This window comes from Mus caroli, unplaced genomic scaffold (assembly GCF_978045245.1).
Source record: "Mus caroli unplaced genomic scaffold, Mus_caroli_1 scaffold_5, whole genome shotgun sequence".
Lineage (NCBI taxonomy): Eukaryota > Metazoa > Chordata > Mammalia > Rodentia > Muridae > Mus > Mus caroli.
The window spans coordinates 138,689,665-138,709,668 of record NW_028227260.1 but is presented as its reverse complement, the minus strand read 5'-3'; the positions used below and the strand labels follow the sequence as shown (position 1 = coordinate 138,709,668).

The following is a 20,004-nucleotide window of genomic DNA, read 5'->3' as shown; positions in this document are numbered from 1 at the left end:
TATGGTAGCACTCTATGATAACAAACCTGTTTTTCTATCTTTTCTAGCATTTAATATTTTCACTATTTTCAGCCATTCTAATAAATATATGAAGACTGTAGCTTTAACTTATATTTCCCTAATAGCTACTAGTATTAAATATCTTTTTATGTGCTTACTTGCCATTTGCCTTTTTTGCACAGTATATGTCATCTTATAAGTGAGTCATTTAGTTCTCTACTTTTGAGTTTGATAACTTCCTTTTTTTAAAGATTTATTTATTATATATAAGTACACTGTAGCTGTTTTCAGACACACCAGAAGAGAGGGTCAGATCTCATTGCGGATGGTTGTGAGCCACCATGTGGTTGCTGGGATTTGAACTCAGGACCTTTGGAAGAACAGTCAGTGCTCTTACCCTCTGAGCCATCTCACCAGCCAACTTCTTTAAATAAATATATATACATATACATATATATATCCAGTCAGATATGCATTTTGTAATAAATGTTTAAACGGTACACTTTTTAAACTATTGTATTCTGTAGCTTTGTTAACTTTGTTTCATTTGTTTGTTTTTGAGACAGGGTTTCACTAGACTGCTCAAAGCAAAAGCTTTTCATTTTGATGAAGACAGAATTTTCTTTGGCAAATCATGCATTAAAATTCTAATTCTGAATCTAAGGATTCTATGCTTAGTCCTGTTATCTCTGATATTTTCTCAAGCTCCCCTTTAGAAAATTTATTAGCAAATATTAATTGGAGAAAGTCATGAGTTTCATGACATTTTGTTTGAGTGTATTATATATTTGTACCATATTCACCCCCACTGCCCTCTTCTGTCCTCCATTCTCTTTTCTGTTAGTCTTCTTCCTCTTCCTTCTTTACTTCCTCCCCCCCTCACGTATGTATGTATGTGTGTGTGTATATATATATACATATATATATATATACACATATATATTTAAATTTATATATTCTGCATATGAGAGAAAACTTGGTATTTGTCTTTCTGACCTGGCTTATTTTACTTAATAGGTTCTTCACTTCCATCTATTATCCTGTAAACTAATTTCATTCTCTATGGATGAATAAAACTATTTTGTATACACACATCACATTTTCTTTATTCATTTATCTATTAATTGGTATTTAGACTGATTCTATACTTTGACTATTACAAATAGTACCACAATAAACATAGATGTTTAGGTGTCTGTATGGTATGATGACTTAGATTCCTTTGTGTATATTCCCAGGGATTGTATAACTGGGTCTTATTGTTCTGTTTTTACGGTTTTTAAAATTTATATATATACATACACACACACACACTGTCATCACTGTCTTCAGACCCACCAGAAGGGAGCATCAAATCCCATTACAAATGGTTTTGAGCCACTATGTGGTTTCTGGGAATTGAACTCAGGACCTCTGGAAGAGCAGTCAATGCTCTTAACCACTGAGCCATCTCTCCAGCCCCTGTTTTTAGTTTTTGAGGAACCTATATACTGATTTCCAAAGTGACTGTACTAATTTAATTTACAACACTGTATTGAAAAAGTTTCTCTGTCCACCTCTAGTCCCCATATTTTAACCAGCATTTGTTGTTTCTTGGTAATAACTATTCTGATGAGAATGAGATAAAATCTTGGTAGCTTTGGTTGGTTGGTTGGTTGGTTGGTTGGTGAATGGGTAGGCAGGTTGGTTGATTTCCTAAGATAAGGTCTCTAGCCTTCAAACTTGCTTTGAAGATAGTCTTGTGAATTCCTCATGTTTCTGCCTCCATTTCCTAAGTACTGATATAACAGGCACACATTTCCACTCCAATTTCAGTGTAGTTTTGATTTGCATTTTCCTGATGGTTATGAATGTTACAATTTTTTCACATATTTATTGACCATTTGTACTACATTTTGTTTTGTTTTGTCTTGTCTTTCCAAGATGAAGTTTCTCTGTCTAACAGCCCTGGTTGTCCTAGAATTCTCTTATGTAGACCAGGCTGGTCTTGAACTCAAAGAAATCTGCCTGTCTCTGCCTCCCAAGTGCTGGGATTACAGGCGCATGCCACTGCTGCTGCTCAGCTCATCTGTGCTACTCTTGAGAAGTACATGTTTGTTTTATTTGCTCATTTCTTGATTAGATTGTTTAGAAGGGGGTTGGTGGGATTGTTTTTGTTTTACTTCTGTACATGTATATGCTATATCATAGTTTCTTAAACTATAGGTCATGACCCCATATAGGGAGGAATCCCATGAATTAATGTGGGAATCATGAAAAGTTTGGAAATAATAAAAGGTTTCTGATCATGCAATAACTAAATTTGATTCAAAAACAAGGGCATAATGAATCAGATTTTTCTGAAAGTACTCTTCTGTATTACATCACATGATTTCATCGTTGCCTTGGTTCTGAATACACAGCATGTGCATTTTACATTGCTTCTGCTGTCAATGCCAGTTAACTCTGCCTGAAGCTTGATTCAGATATTATATGTTGCAGTGCTGTTATTAAAGTTTTCTGCTCTTACAAAAACAATATAGCAAGCAAAGAATTTTCACTGTATTTCTACTATCACTCTTTGAGGTGGAGGTATTAAATTAGTATGTATTTGGATAGTATTGTGTTAGAATATGTGAAACTATGTTTGATAGGACTGGAAAAAATGACTCAGCAGTTAGAAGCAGTCTTGCAGAGGACCTGGGCTCAGTTGCCTGCACCCACATGGCAGTTAATTAGCTGCCTGTAACTCCTGTTCAAGAGATCCAATACCCTTTTCTGGTCTCTACAGTCTCTTGCATACATGTGATACACATATACTCATTCAGACACAGACACGTAAAGATAATAAATACATCTTATAGCCTGGTGTAAAACACACCAGTAGTCCAGGTGGATCTTTTGGAGTTCTAGATCAGCTTGGTCTACATAGAAAATTCTAGACCAGCTAGGTTCACATAGTAAGACCTTGTCTTAGTAAAATATTGGTAATTTCACATAAAAAGGTTAAAAATGAATTTTGCCTTGTGTACTGGCTAGTTTTGTGTCAACTTGACACAGCTGGAGTTATCACAGAGAAAGGAGCTTCAGTTGAGGAAATGCCTCCATGAGATCCAGCTGTAAGGCATTTTCTCAATTAGTGATCAAGGGGGAAAGGCCCCTTGTGGGTGGTGCCATCTCTGGGCTGGTAGTCTTGGTTCTATAAGAGAGCAGGCTGAGCAAGCCAGGGAAGCAATATACACACATACACACATGTATGCATGCTTATTTTCTCTGTCACCACACACACAAAGATATTTTTAAAAAAATGACCAAGTTTGGAAAATAGGCGTGATTCTCCTTGTCTGTATCAGTCACCTAATATCCATTCTTCATGTAAAAATTAAGCATGTCAGTTGTATAGTATTAGTATGTAATTGTCTGTATTAGTATGCAGATTTAAAGATTTCATGTATTTTACCCTTAGTATATGATCCACCTTTATAATATTTTAAATTAATGAATTAATATTTATTAATGAATTAATATTTTATATCAAGTTAGACTTTGGCTGAGGTTCTCACTCTAGTACTATTCCAACACTATATATAAACTTTTGTCAAAATAGATTGGGCATATTTTTATGGAAATGTTTTTAAAATAAAGTAAAAGAATCAGTCTAAGAATATGGATATGTTAGGTTACATAGCAAAGGAAAAATTAAGGTTGCTAAGCAATCATTATAAAGTAAGGACGATAACTTGGATTATTTGGTTGGGCTGAATGTAATTACAGGGGTCTTTGCAAATGGAAAAATGGAATAGAGATCTAGATCTGATTATAGAGGTTATTATCAGAGAAATGCAACATTGTTTACTCTAAAGATGGCCTGGATCCATGGAGTAAATATGAGTACTCTAGAAACTGAGCTTGGCAGGGAAATAAATTCTCTAAAAAACCTCTAGAAAGAGATGCATCTCTGCTGGCATTTTAGTTTTATCTCAGTGAAACCAGACCCACTGAAACAAAAATAAACGTAATTTTAGGCCACCATCTTGATGGTTATTTGTTACTGTAACACTAGAACACTAACAACTAGATATTTTAGGAAAATTCCAATAGGCTAGGAATTTATTTCTGTTTTTAATTTTTGCTTATTCTTTTAAGACATTGTCTTACTAAGTAGCATAGACTAGCATGGAACTTGGAACACTCCTGCCTCATCTTCCCAAGTAGCTGGGATGGCAGGCATACACTATCACTCTTGACAAATAGTTAGGACTATAAATGTTTGGCAGTAACATACACACACACACACACACACATTTATTTATCTATTATATATGGATATATAGATATAAAGAGAGAAATATTGCTATGTAATTATACAAATAAAGTGCTTCTACAAGTAACTTTGTGTATTTAAGAGGGAATAGTTAAAAATATACTACTTTTATTTCTACTTAAATTTCTATATTCATTGTGGTCTTGAATTAAGTGTTTTTGTCTTAATTTAGTTTGGTTAAGACGTAGGCTGACTACGTACCCTTGGCTGGCTTGGAACTCACTGAACAGACCAGGCTGGCCTCAAAATTATAGAGATCCTCTTGCTTCTGCCTCCTGAGGGCTGGGGTTAAATGTATACAATACCATGCCTGGTCAACATATTACTTTTGGTGAAAATTTTTTGTTGTTATTATTTCTATAGCAGTATTGTGATAAAATTTATATATCATATAGTTCACCTGTTTAAGTATACAATTCGGCGATTTTAATATCATCATGGATATGTGCAACCATCACCGCAGAGCACCTTAAACTTGCTAGCACATTGTTTTCTGACTTTTATTGTTTTGGATGAGAAGTCAGTTGTTAATCTTATGGATCTTATTGGGGATGGGTTTCTTGTTAATGATCTTATTGGGGATGGGTTTCGTGACTGAGTTGGGTTTTTTGTTTTGTTTTGTTTTTTTGTTTTGCTTTTTTTTTTTTTGTTTTTCGAGACAGGGTTTCTCTGTGTAGCCCTGGCTGTCCTGGAACTCACTCTGTAGCCCAGGCTGGCCTCAAACTCAGAAATCTGCCTGTCCCTGCCTCCCAAGTGCATTAAAGGCATGCGCCACCACTGCCCAGCCTGAGTTGTTTTTTCCTGTGACTCCTTTCAAGATTTTCTCCTTATAAATTTTCATAAATTCTATAATGTTTGTATTTGTAGTTCTCTTTACATATATCCTACTTAGAGTTTGTTCAATTTCGTGTATATGAAAGTTAATGTTTTCCAGTAGGTTTGGGAAGTTTGTGGCAGGGATGTTGTTCTCCTTTTTTTTTCTTTCTCCTGGTATTCCTATTATATATATGTTAATGCACATAATAAGTAACTCACATTACTCTGAAGCTCTGTTCAATTTTTGTCTGTTTTTCTCTCCATTCTTCAGCTTGTGTAATATTTGTGGAAATATTTCCAGTTCTCTGATTCTAGTCAGTCCTGTTTCATACTTTGTTTCTGTATTGTAATTCTGTTTGTCAAAGCTTTGTAATTGTATTTCATTTCTTTAAGTAATAATCATGATTTTCTTTAGTTCTTTGAATATATTTACATAACTAATATGAAGTCTATGCCTACTAAATCCAACATCTGGTTTCTTTCTTATTTTCTATTTCTTGCTTATTTGTTTGTTTGTTTGTTTGTTTGCTATTGTTTGGTTATTCTTTCTTGTGTTTTTGAATGTCTTACCAGTTTTGCTGGAAACTGTATGTTTTCAATAATATAACAAGGAGTACACCTCACCCCCAACTTTTTTATTTGCTTGTTTGCTTCTTTTGTGAGTAATTAAGTTATTTTATTGAAGTTCATTTACTAATCTCTGCCCCTGTCTTGAAGTGTAAAGCTTCCAATGTTGTTTCTAAGAGGTATAGCTTTGGATATGCCTATAGTCGTTTGGGGTGATAATGGTTTTGACAAGGATTCCTTTAGTTGTCTCTTTTCCTCCTTAACCACATTCTAGTTGTTGTTGTTAAGGATTCCTGTAGTTGTCTCTTTTCCTCCTTAACTATATTCCATTTTGTGTTGTTGTTGATGTTGTTGTTGTTGCTGCTGCTGCTGTTGCTGCTGCTTGAGACAGGGTCTCACCTAAGTAGTCTTAGTTGGTCAGGGACTTACTATATAGACCAGGCTGTTATTGAAATCCTAGAGATCAGCCTGCCTCTACCTCCAGAGTGCTAGGATTAAAGGTGTGTGTCTCCACACCCAACCCCACATTCCACTTTTTAAATTCCACTGGTTAAATGATTAATTATTCTGATACACACATACATACACATGCACACACACACACATACAGGCAATCAATATATATATTTATATTTATATTGATTGCCTGTATGTATGTTTGTATGTATGTGCATCGTGTGTATGCCTGGTACCCACAGAGATCAGAAGAAGACATAACAACCCCTTTAAGTAAAGTTATAGATGGTTGTGAGATGCCATGTCGATTCTGGTAACTAAACCCAAGTTCTCTACAGAAGCAGCAAATGTTCTTTGCCACCAAGCCATCTCTCAAGCTTCCTGGTTCTGATGTTTTCAGTAATTGCTACATAAACCAATCAGATCAAATTAGTGCTCCTTAGTGGGGGATGAGGAACTAGGGATAGCCACTGGAGGGTCCCAGATGCCAGGGAAGCGAGAGGCTACCAGGACCCAGCGAGGATGATTTTAGCAGAGGATGACTTTACCAAAATGTGCAGCAAAGGGACGATAGAACCTGTAGAGACCACCTTCAGTAGATAGGCATGACCCCTGGTTGAGGGGTGGGGCTGCCAACCTATCTCAAAGTTTTTAACCCAAAAATATTCCTGTCCAAAGGAAAGACAGGGACAAAAAATGGAGCAGAGACTGGAGGAAGGGCCATCCAGGGACCGTCTCATCCAGGGATCCATCTTGTCTGCAGACACCAAACCCTGACACTATTGCTCTCGCTAAGAGGTGTTTGCTGACAGGAACTTTGGTTGGCTGTTCCTTGGGAGGTTCTCCCAGCAACTGACCAATGTAGATGTGGATGCGTGGAGCTAACAATCATACTGAGTTCAGGGACCCTGGTGGGGGAGCTGGACTAGAAGAGTGGAGGGGGGATTGCAACCTCATAGGAAGAATAATGTTGGCTGGCTGGACTACCTAGCGCTCCCAGGGACTAGACCACCAATCAAGGAGTGTACAGGGAGGGATCCATGGCTTCAGATACATATGTAGCAGAGGATGGCCTTGTCTAACATTAATGGGAAGGGAGGCCCTTGGTCCTGTGGAAGTCCATCCTCCAGCATGGGGGGATGCTGGAGCAGGGGTAGGAAGGGTGGGGTGGGGGAACACCCTCATAGAGGCAAAGGGGAAGAGGGATAGGGTGGATGTGGGATGGGGGATTTGTGTAGGTGTAACTAGGAAGTGGAATATCGTTTGAGATGTAAACGAATAGAATTATTAATAGAAACAAAACAAATTAGAGCTTCTTTGAAGAGGTAGTTCTTTTTTTTTAATATTTATTTATTGTTATTTATTTATTTATTTGAGGTTTTTTTTTAGATTTATTTATTTATTATATGTGAGTACACTGTAGCTGTCTTCAGACACTCCAGAGAGGGTGTCAGATCTCATTACAGATGGTTGTAAGCCACCATGTGGTTGCTGGGAATTGAACTCAGGTCCTTTGGAAGATCAGTCAGTCTTAACTGCTGAGCCACCTCTCCAGCCCCGAAGAGGTAGTTCTTGATATTGGTGTTTAAGATTTCTTCTTGGGTAAGATAATTGTACCTCAGTGGTACTTACATAGCATATACAGGGCCATGGATGTAATCCCAGCACTGTAGAGAGAGATTTCTTCTGACTCCAAGAGTCTCTTCTCTTGCTTCCTTCAGTATATTAAACAGCCTAGGCTTGAACTTGTCATACTCACTTGAAAATTAAGTCATATCCACTAGGGAAGAATTGGAGTGCGCTCTCTCTCTCTCTCTCTCTCTCTCTCTCTCTCTCTCTCTCTCTCTCTCTCTTTTCTGGCTCTTTGGTTCTTTGGTTTTTCGAGACAGGGTTTCTCTGTGTAGCCCTGGCTGTCCTGGAACTCAGTTTATAGACCAGGCTGGGTTCGAACTCAGAAATCTGCCTGCCTCTGCCTCCTGAGTGCTGGGACTAAAGGTGTGCGCCACCACAGCCGGCTGAATTGGAGCTCTCTATTCTGCAGCTTGCCTTTCTCCCTATCTGGAAATAAGTAATATGTGAGTTACATCTCTAATACATTGACTGAAGCAATGTTGTCCTTCAGAGTGGCAGCCCTAGGTCTCTTGGGCTTGCCCTTCCTATAGAATATTCACTTCCTCAAGCTGCAATCAAGGCAACTAAAGACTCAGTATTTTTTTTTTCAGTTTTATATTCTTTTTTTTTACATATAAAACTATTTTTTTATTACATCTTTTCCTCAATTACATTTCCAATGCTATCCCAAAAGTCCCCCATACCCTCCCCACTACTTCCCTACCCACCCTTTCCCATTTTTTTGGCCCTGGCGATCCCCTGTACTGGGGCATATAAAGTTTGCATGTCCAATGGGCCTCTCTTTCCAGTGATGGCCGACTAGGCCATCTTTTGATACATATGCAGCTAGAAGACTCAGTATTTTTAATGGCACCACACTCAAGGCATTGTTCCTACTCTGTGATTTAGAACTAGGTAGAAGAAAGGAGTTCACCACACACCACCTCTCAGGCAAACTCACTTGAAACATAGCCTCAATAGCCGGTAGCTGGTGACAGAATAAGCAGTGCTGATGGGCCTGCTCCTCCTAGAAAGAAAGACTTCCAACTAGTGTTTGGGGAAAAGGAAAACCCTATCTTCTTAGCTGTATCAATCTGGCATGAGGTCTGTGCTGGAGAGACAGAGAGAATGAATTGAGGTTAAATGCCATAGACTATCATTTACTTAATTTGCCTCCTAAATTTTAGTAGATTGTCTTGAATATATATTCCTTCCTTTGAGATATATCCTTATGGTTATTTCTAGATATTTCTAATAGTTGGCTATTATGGTTTCAACTGAAATAACTGCCAATTTTATTAATAAATGGATCCATGAAACTCCATATGCAATTATGCCAAAAGTAGAGAACTCTGCAAACCTTGTGGCTCTTGTTGCTCATGGTTACTCAATAGTGGTCATGGACTTGGACTTCTATTTCCTTGGTAGATTGTAAGTGGCTTGAAGTCAATACCTTCAATCTTTATATGTAGAACCCTGGTAGTGCATACTATCACTTATTTTCTGTTGTGACATATAAAAGAATGTCAGTGTTTACTTATATGAAGATCTTTTCTACTTTTATGTTTTTAATGCTTCCGTTGTGACTTTAAGTGTTTGGGGTTTGTTTGTCTTTTCATAATCTGTGATTGTTTTTAATTAACTTCTTACTGTTGACAACTTACAGACTATCTCCTTTATTTCAGTCTTTCCACCTAATAAGTTTGCAAAGAGTGCCACTACCAATCACATATATATTTTGTACATTTCTGAATGGGTGTTTAAGACAATTCTGAATTACCACTTAGTCTTAGATAATAAAGAATTTAAAAGTAAGAGTCTAAGATGCAAGGTTTTAAAAGTACATTTATAGATCAATTATAAAGAAGTATTAAATACTCTATTTGAGACTATACATAAACCACATTAAAATGCCTCTCAGCAATAAAAGTCAGCATCCTTAGACATAGGGAATTCTAATTAACTTGGCATTGTCAAGAGTAGACTGTTACTTCCTGAAGTTTAACCATTGTCTGTAACAGGCCAGAGAACACAAACTGAAAGATGTGTAACTTCTACTTGGTTCTGAGACAGTGAGAGAATTTTCCCAGTGTTTAAGCATAATCAAATGGCAATTATATATAAGTATAAAAGCCTTTCAGCGGGTTTTGAGGGAATACCCCATCTTAGTGAAAAGTAGTAGTTAAGTCCAGCCTATCTTGAGAAAGTGAAAGCAGTAACAGTATTTATGCCCACCGAAATTTTTATTTTTAGAAAGGTCATATCTATTTTACTACAAGCCCATTTTACTTAAATCAAGACTATCTAACAATAAACATTGCTAAGCATACATGATGTGAATTTTAGTATATGAATTAAATTATGGTACATATTTAAAGCCATGAGACATCTATTTTATAATAAATTAGTCAATGTAATTACTCATTAGTTAGCCTTTTTAAAATTTTATTTTTTTGTTGGATATTTTCTTTATTTACACTTCAAATGTTATCTCCTTTCTTGGTTCCCCCCCAAACTCCTTATCCTTTTAAAATAAGCTACTAGGTTTGATTTTTCTACCTTTTCTTCTTAATCCTGGTGAAGATGGCTTTTGTTCCAGGAATGTACTTTTTAGGATTTTAGATTAGGCTTCTTATTTAGGAATGGGAACAAAAAAGGGGCAGGAAGAAAGGCTGTGTGGTCATTCTCGTTCTTCAGCCAGCTTCTTCTTAGCCTTCTGTGTTCTATGCCTTTCAGCCTAGGCCCTTGACAATTATGTCTTCATGACTGTAGATAACCCAGCTAGATCCTGTTATTTGATTCTGGCCAGCAGTGTACCACTCAGGATCTATGTTTTGGACTAATGTTATGGCCTTACCAAACCTTGGATATACTGTAGAATTTAATAGTATTATTCTCTTCCCATTACTTTAGGTCATATGAGAGTATATTTGATAGAAACCATTTACTTTATAAAGTTTGCCTATTGTTGCTACTCTGGGGTCTAGGGAACACTATTTTTTGTTTTTACTTGTTTGATTTTGTTATAGTTTATTGATTGTCTCACTATTATGATCTTGGTTGTTTTTTAATTCATAGCAGTTCTTTGGTGTCAGCTTCTCAGTGTGGGACAATGTTAACTGACTTCTAGGACAAGTATATAGTGATCATTGTTCTCTTTCCCAGGATGCACCATGATGAAACGGCATAGACCTGTCAGCAGCAGTGAGAGTTCCGATGAGTGTGAGTAGAACTAGCTAGTAACCTATGTATCTGTGGCCCTTGAGAATCTATCTTTTCTTTGACTTGAGAATAACTTTTTTCATGTTTCCCTCAAAAGTTAAAATATTTCTGAGAAGGAAAGGTCAAGATCTATTTTTACTCTTTTAATTTCATTAGAAATATAAAAATTAAGTAGAAGAGTCGATTTTTATGTGTTATATAGCACTTGTATTTTTCACTTTAAAATTTACTTATAACAAAAGCTAGATCTACCAGTGCTTTAACTGAACTTCTCTAGAAAGTAAGAAAAAAGTATTGAAAATATAAACTGTAGATCCTGATTTTGATTATAACTAAGGTACTAAATGTTGGATTGAGGGTCAATCATTAGGGCTTTTTTGGTTTTTGTTTTTGTTTTTGTTTTTGTTTTGTTTTGTTTTGTTTTTTGAGTTTTTCAAGACAGGGTTTCTCTGTATAGTCCTGGCTGTCCTGGAACTCACTTTGTAGATCAGGCTGGCCTCGAACTCAGAAATCTGCCTGCCTTTGCCTCCCAAGTGCTGGGATTAAAGGTGTACACCACCACCACCCGGCCATTAGTTTGTTTAAAGCCTTACAATATCCTTTAGAAAAATGATAACAGATTATTTATTCTACATTCTTAGTCTGTCTGTCTGTCTGTCTGTCTGTCTCTCTCTCTCTCCTTCCCTTCCTCCTTCCTTCCCTCCCTCCCTCCCTCCCTCCCTCCCTCCTTCCTTCCTTCCTTTCTTCCTTCCTTCCTTCCTTTCTGGTAGATTTCTTTTCTTCAGGCAGAACACAAATTCAGCTATTCCAAAATATTATGAGACATGATTATGTCAAGTTGAATCTCCACAGCCGTTGTTAAAGTTCTTTCTTTTTTTTTTCTTTTTCTTTCTTTTTTTTGCGGGGGCGGGGGTGGGTGGGTTTTTCTTTTGGTTTTTTCAAGACAGGGTTTCTCTGTGTAGCCCTGGCTGTCCTGGAACTCACTCTATAGACCAGGCTGGCCTTGAACTCAGAAAGCCGCTTGCCTCTGCCTCTGCCTCTGCCTCTGCCTCTGCCTCCCAAGTGCTGGGATTAAAGGTGTGCACCACCAACCAGCTGGGCGGCTTGTTAAAGCTTTCGTAATCTGGGTTGTCACTAATAAATGTTAAACTCCATTGAGACTCTCTTTTGGATACACCTGAATAATTTTTTCAGTAGTATGAGATCTTTCATATATCTAGTTAGTTGACATTTAAAGTAGTGAGTAATATGTTTCAGTATTTTTTCTTATCTTTTGCAGGTCCTTCCACTTCCTTTACTTCTAGCTCAATGTATAGAAAGAAGTCAAAAAATCCTAAGGAACATAAGAAGTCTGCTGAGGTGAGATCAAATATTCAATTTTACACTTAAAAACTAGTATCTACCTCTTGCCAACGTGTTAACAATACCCAGAATTTGTAAAAATGCCAAGTGAAATATATACCAGTGAGCCAATATATAGATAGGCTCATTTACTTATGATAATACTTACTTTCCAAAAAAGATTTTTTTCTTTTCTCCTTTATAAAAGTAGTAATTTTTAACAGATTTTATTTGAAGACTAAGTTCTCGGCTTTACAGTAGTCCTCCACTAGGTAAGAAATCAGACTTGGTGGAATCTTTGAAAGATCCCAAGATCTTATAGCCTCATGTTGAAAAGAGTGGCATTAGAGGGTGGGAGATAGTTCAAGAAAGGGATAGGTAAAGAGGTTGTGGGTGGAGAAGGAAAGGACTGAGTCCTGACAGCTTTTGAAACATTACTAGCCCAGCAAAAATTAGATCATTTCTCTGATGCTTGGACTATGCCCTAAGAGCACCAAACTACCAGGATTGTACTTGCATTTAGTGGATCATAAAGATTTTCCTCAGTGGAAATTAAATGATTAGAAATTGACCCTATGCATCTTCATTTCCACTATAAGTAAAATTCTTTAGGTAGTTAATCTGTTTCTGCATTGCAAATAGCAAAATTAGTGGCTTAAAACAGTATATATATATTTATTATCTGTTTCTGTGGTCAGGAATCTATATTGAGTGTGACTAGATTCTGTGTTCATAGTCTTTTCAGGTCTGCAACCACTGTGCTCACTGGAATGTTCTCACTGGGGATTAGAAAAGAATTCACTTTAAGTTATGGGCAAAATTCCTTTCCTTGAAGCTGAAAGACTCAAGATCCTTGTTTTCCTGCAGTATTTTGACAGCACTCTGTTCTTAAGGATTTTATAGTTTCCTGCCATCTGGCCTTCTCTTACAGCAGGGCTACTTTCTCAGGGGCAAGAAAGAGAATCTTTATCTCCCAGATGCTAAAATGGAATTTTATATGACATAGTGTGACATCAGTGTTTCTAAAAGCAAGGAAACAAAAAAACCCCACATAGCTTTACCATCTAAAACATTTGCCATAGTTTATGGTTAGAAGCAAGTCTTAAGTTCCACTCATTCTAAGGATAAATGGAATAACTGATGGGGATTACTTTTCATTCAAGTGTATTGACTAGAGAGCATTTCTCCTTTTCTCAGAGGTCACTTGGTCAGATATCTTTGTGGACCTGGTAGAATAACAAGAGTATTTTTATAAGTGACTGCCAAACAGGAAAAACTTAGGGAATATAATGTACAAAAACAGGAATGAAGGGGACTGGAAAGATGCCTCAGCAGTTAAAAACACTGGCATTTCTTCCAAAAGACCTAGGTTTGATTCTCAGCATCCACATGGCAACTCAGAACTGTCTATAATTCTACTTCCAGGGCATCTAACACCTTCTGACATCCTCAGGCAGTGGGCACACGTATATCACACACCCAACACACACACACACACACACACACACAGATAAAACACTCATAGAATAAAAATAAATTAAAAAAAAATTTAAATACTGTTGAGTATTCAGTAGACTTTTCTCTAGTCTGAGTTTGTCTGGTATTTGTCTTATGATTAGACTATAATTAAGGTTTGGGAGAATAACAGAATAAAGAGCCTTTCTTGTCAAGGGGGTTGTCATTTGATTAATATGAGGTTTCTTCAATATAACATTATTTTTTTCTTCCTTTTTGTTGTTCTGTTCACTAAGACTGGCATACTAAAACACGGGGATGATGTTAGGCAAGGATTCACTTTCTAAAGGAAAGAGCTAGTTAACAAATATATTTGATAATATTTTGTGTAGATATATGTCTTCTCCCTATCTTAAATATATATTTCTTCATTGCAAATAATAACAAGATTAATGGCTTAAATCAGTATGCATGTATTATCTCAGTTTCTGTGGGTCAGGAGTCTACACTGAGTGAGTGAGTGAGTGAGTGAGTGAGTGAGTGTGTGTGTGTGTGTGTGTGTGTGTGTGTGTGTGTGTGTGTGGCTAGTGAGATGGCTTAGGATAAAGGCATTTGCTGCCCGGTCTGACAACCTCCAAAACCCACATGATAGAAGGAGAGAAACAACTCCAGCAAGTTGTCCTCTGACCTTAACACTTGAGGTTTGGTATATACATGTCTACACAGATGCACATGTACTGAATAAGTAAATGAAAACAAATTTTTGGTTATATACATTATTTCAATATGAGCTTATATATATATTTACTTTATATTTAAGGCTTTGTTTAGAAGTGTTAGGTATTGAACCTAGGGCCTTGCACATGCTATGCAAGCACTTTATTTTATTTTTTTTTTAAGGCATGCGCCACCATGCCTGGCACCAGCCAGGTGGGGTCTTTTATTTTATTTTTTAAAGATTTATTTATTTATTATATGTAAGTACACTGTAGCTGTCTTCAGACACACCAGAAGAGGGAGTCAGATCTCATTACAGATGGTTGTGAGCCACCATGTGGTTGCTGGGATTTGAACTCTGGACCTTCAGAAGAGCAGTCGGGTGCTTTTACTCACTGAGCCATCTCACCAGCCCCAAGCACTTTATTTTTAATCTACATCCCCACCCTACTTATACTTAAAGTTGTTATCCTACATAATTTTTGTGTTTTTGAAATTATTCCATTATATCAATAAAATCATCTCTATTATTATTCTTTCAATTCCATCATTTTAAATTTTTATTTATAGTATTTTCTTCAGGTTTATTTTGTTGTTCTAGATTTTTTGACATGAATATTTAACTATTAGGCAAGTGGTCTACAACTGAGCCCTTGTTTCAGTTATTAATGAGACAGATAATTTTCTTCCTTTTTGGTTGAGGTGATGAAGATCAAACCCAATTCCTTGAATCTACCACTGAGCTACATTTCTATATAAATTTTAGTACTATAAAATTCCTTTTAAATGCCATTTTAGCTGCATCCTATTAATTTTCATATTTAATTTCAAGTTTGGATTTTATTTGGTGAGTCTATGTTGACATACCAATTAGAGTACTTTTTGTCAGAGAAGACTATTTGGCTCCAGGTATTTTATATTTGATGGGGTTTGTTTTATAGCCCAAGGTATAGTTTATCTTGATGATTGGTTGTGCCATGGAAATGTAAAAATAATGTATCAGATCTCATGGAACTATAGTTACAGTTATGTACCACCAGTGCTGGGAAACAAACTTTGGTCTTCTGCAAGAACAGCAAGTGCTCTTAACTATGGAGTTATGTCTCCAACTCTATGGATTTCTTTATATTTATTCTGTTTGAGATCCTGAATCTCAGATTTAAATCTTCTGCCAATTTTGGGGAAAACTGTTGCCATTATTTTTTTCAGTATTTGTTAAGTTCCATCTTACTTAATTTTTGTAATTTTTGTATGAGTGTTACTTTTGTTACTTTTCCACAGATTCTTTTAAGATCTCATTTTCTTCACAAAATCTGAGATTCTGTGATTTCTATCATTCACTAGTTTTTTTGTTTTTTTGATGTGTTTTTTTAAGCTGTGGTAATAACTAAAACTAAGGCCTCAGCAATTCTCTACAAGCATTGAACCACCAAGACATATCTCCAGCCCTGGTTTTTTTCTTTTATTAATTCCATTCTCTAGATGAGCTTGACCCAGGATCTTGATCCCTCTGTTATAACCAGACTTGTTGGAATAAAAATACTGTCTCTTCCAGTGGCAGGATGCTTGGGCTCCCTTTAGCAGTTCTATTTATCTAGAAGACACCCAGTTTTGTTACTACTTGGTAGGGAGGGTAAGTCTTAGCTTATTGCCTCCATTAATAGGAGAAGAGTTAGTAGTGAAAGATACCATGTTACTAATGTGCAGTGATGACAGCTCAGGGTATCTACCTAGTCTTTCCTGGCACCAACTTGACAAAGGGGACTCCTAACTAATGTTAGATGAGAGTAGATATCAAGGTCTCTTGGTTGGTATCCTTTAATAGCACATTAGTTACCCTTTAAAAAGACAAATCATGGACTAGGGGTATAGCTATATAGGGATAGAATAAACAAAGTCCTGGTTTTAATCCCATCCCTCAGAAGGTAGAGGCAGGAAAATCAGAAGTTCATGGTCATCCTCTCGTACAGTGAGTTAGAAACCAACCTGGACTATATTGAGACATATCTTCTCTGTTTCAAAAAATTTTAAATATATTTTTGAAATATAGTCCTCATAACATGAAGTTTATCAATTTGAAGCATATTATTATTAAATGGGTTCTAGTATATCCACAGTTATATATCTTTTACCACAGTCGAAAATTTAGAATATTTTCACCACTCCTATAAGAAATCCCTTAGCCTGTAGCAGTTAACTCCCCAGTCTCCCTATTCTCAGCCCTTGAAAACCACTGATCTCTGCCTTTGCCTATTCTGTACATTTCTTAAAAAGTGGAATCATACAATATGTGGAGATTTTTATGCCTAGTTTCTTTCATTTAATATATTGTTTCCAGGGTTAGTGTATTTAATGCATTACATATCAGTCCCTCATTCATTTTTATAACCAAATGATATTACAATGCATAAATATGCCACATTTTGTTTATTCATTTATCAGTTAATGTGTATTTTAATTGTTTTTACATTTTAGCTGTTATGACTACAATCTATCCCCTTAGCTTAAGGTTGCGGAGTCTTTTTGTGCTTGTCTTCAAAGATCCTGTCTCTGGCATAATTCCCGGTTATTCCCACTCTTATTATCAGTGGAGGCTTTTCACTTGGTGCTACGTAGGGTCTTGGGAAGGGGCATCAAATCATGTTTCTTTTTTTTCTGGGAGTTAAGACATTGAAGTACAATATGAATTATATTTTTCTTTATGGTTCAAGTAGCTACATTAGTAGCTGTTTTCAATATTGTATCAGTGAGATTCTTATGTATACTTCCCCCAGTTTACCTGTTAAAGAGATTTTAGTAAAGTTGTATGACACTTACATGTGATTCAGAGGTTTTGTATAGCTTCTGAAAATTATATACAGGATTTCAAGAGTATGATCTTGCATGTTTTTTTTTCCTGAGCTAGTAAACTTTCTCAAAATGTTCATGCTCTTGTTTTTGTTTGATTTTTAGTTTGTGTTTTATTTTACTTTTGAGGGGGCAGGGTTGACAAAGGCTCTCACTATATAGTTCAGGCTAGGCTCGAACTGGTTATGTATCCCACGCTGTCCTCAAATACTCAGAGTACTAAAATTGCAAGTGTGTTCCATCATAAAGGCCTAAAGACCCATACTGATTGATTTAAAAAAAAATAAAATGATGGTTTCATTATGTCAGCTTCAAACATGTATATCTTATACTTTGTTCATGGCTACCACCCTCCTATTAGTTTCTTTCCTGTTAGTGTCCTTTCTGTTTTTTCATGTTACTATATTTTTGTAATTTTGTCATTTTTCAGAGCTGAGAATCAAACCCAGGGCCTTGTACTTACTAGACAAATGCTCTGCCACTGAGCTAAATCCCCAACCCTGTGGTACTATATTATGTTTATATGAGATTCTGCTCATATGAAAGAAAACATGGGATGTTTGTCTTTTTGAGTCTAGCATATTTTACTTAATATGATGATCATCTCTAATTTCATCCATTTTCTACAAATGATATATTTTTGTTCTTTAAAAAATATATGTATTGTATTATTTAGGGGTATATGTGCTGGTGTCCTGCATTTAGAAGATGGTACTAGATACCTAAGATTTCTTTTTTGTGTTTTCCCAAGAATGGTATAAGTGGGTCATATGGTAGTTCTGTGTTTAGTTTTAAGAGAAACCTCTAGTCCTTAGTAGTTCAACCAGTCTCCCTTTCTTACATCTTTGCCAACATTTGTGTGTTCTCTCTCTCTCTCTCTCTCTCTCTCTCTCTCTCTCTCTCTCTCTCTCTGTTGTCTTGGTATCTCTCTGTATTGATGTACATAGTTGAATTCATAGTGAGACTGCCTTTGTTTCTGCAAGTATCTGAGATATCAGATACATATACTGTGTTGGACTTGGCATAGCTTCTGGACTGTATGTTAACTTGTGGATCTCTTCTTTGACCATACATGAGCAGTTATCTGGTAAATACAAAACCGTTTTGTTTGAGGAGCTTTTAGGGCACACAATTAAGAACTTGTAAAACTTCCAACTTTATTATCTAGAAATAATCAATATATCTTTCATTTGTGATCTTTAACTTGGAAACTACTGGCCATGTTTTTCTTGTGAAGTTTCTGTATTAACTTGTGACTTCTAGAATGTTACTTCATATTCCTACTATGGCTCTTACTCAGGAATCCTGCTGTTTTTGGAGCTAAACAATGCACATTGTCATAGAGAAATCAACTCATCTTTCTCAGTCTATCAGCAGTTACTTGATTGTGCTAGAGAGAATAACTCTATACTTCTTTTTGCTTTTAGAAGGAAAGCTAAGATGAACAAGGTTATTAAATATTATAATTGCATCTAACATTCACTAGCATTCACAGCCCAATACAATGCTGATCCTTTTACATAAATATACCTATTTAATCCTTAAAACAACCCCGATGAGCAGTATTGTTATCTCCATCTTACAGATGAGTAAAGTGAGATAGAAAATTTAGATAACTTCCTAAAATCTAGTAGGTAGTGAGAACGATAGACTAATCCAGATAGTCTGTCACAATATTCGTTTTCTTTTCTTTAAAATGTTTAATTAAATAAAACATTGTCTCTATTCAAAAACCAAAGTACTTCTTAAAAGATCCAGCTTTTGTTTCCCTCTGCCTGTCATAAGAATGGATTTTTTTGTAAATGCAGATTTGGTCTTCTCTTGATCTTTGATTCATGCTCTTGTTCCTTTCTACCCTAGGATGCTGCAGGAATAAGGTTCTCACCAGATACAAACACTGTCCTCTTAGTGTTCACAGATTTTAAAACAATGAGTCAAGTAAATCTACTTTTTATAAATGAGTCAATTTCAAATATAGCCTAAGATACTCCCTTCCCTTTGCTTCTCTTCACCTGCGTATACTTTAGCTTATCCTTTTATAGTTTCCTTATGCAAATACGTGTCTGTGAGTGTGTTTGTATTCACATAGTTAATCAGCAAATGCTGTAGTTGTTTTCTTTATGTTCATTTTTTTAGACCTAAGAATACTCTTTCTAGTCAGAAATAGATTCATAAGACCAATGTAGTAAATATATTTTAATCACTGCAGATATTTGGCTGACTGCTGATCATATAACTAATCTTTTTTCTCTATAAAGGGGAAAGGAAAATTGTATTGGCTATTAGATTTACTTTTGAGTTGTATAAAAGAAACAGGTGTAAGTTGTTTGATTAGTCTGCAATTTGAGCTTTCCCAGACTTTACAAAGTGTCTCATCCCTGGATGTCCAGTACTTCTGGAGCCAGGGACAATGACCCAATGTCATTAACCTCTGCTTTTATGTTGCGTTGTCTATAGTCTTTTTTTTTTTTTTTTGGTTTTTCGAGACAGGGTTTCTCTGTATAGCCCTGGCTGTCCTGGAACTCACTTTGTAGACCAGGCTGGCCTTGAACTCAGAAATCCACCTGCCTCTGCCTCTTGAGTGCTGGGATTAAAAGCATGTGCCACCACGCCCGGCTGTCTATAGACTTTTAAAACATTACATACATTGGTAAATATATGTACTAGCT

At 36.2% G+C, this 20,004-nt stretch overlaps 1 protein-coding gene across 5 annotated transcripts in view; it reads left to right on the top strand.

Moving 5' to 3' along the window:
• Nucleotides 1–20,004, top strand: part of Jade3 (jade family PHD finger 3) — an 88,611-nt gene that overhangs the window by 19,977 nt on the left and 48,630 nt on the right. For all 5 annotated transcript variants that reach the window (XM_029473174.1, XM_085838245.1, XM_021153960.2 and 2 more), the window contains 2 exons: nt 10,919–10,975; nt 12,255–12,334. In XM_029473174.1, coding sequence (XP_029329034.1) covers nt 10,927–10,975; nt 12,255–12,334 — 129 coding nt within the window. In that variant the 5' untranslated portion in view covers nt 10,919–10,926. The remainder of the gene's footprint in view (nt 1–10,918; nt 10,976–12,254; nt 12,335–20,004) is intronic.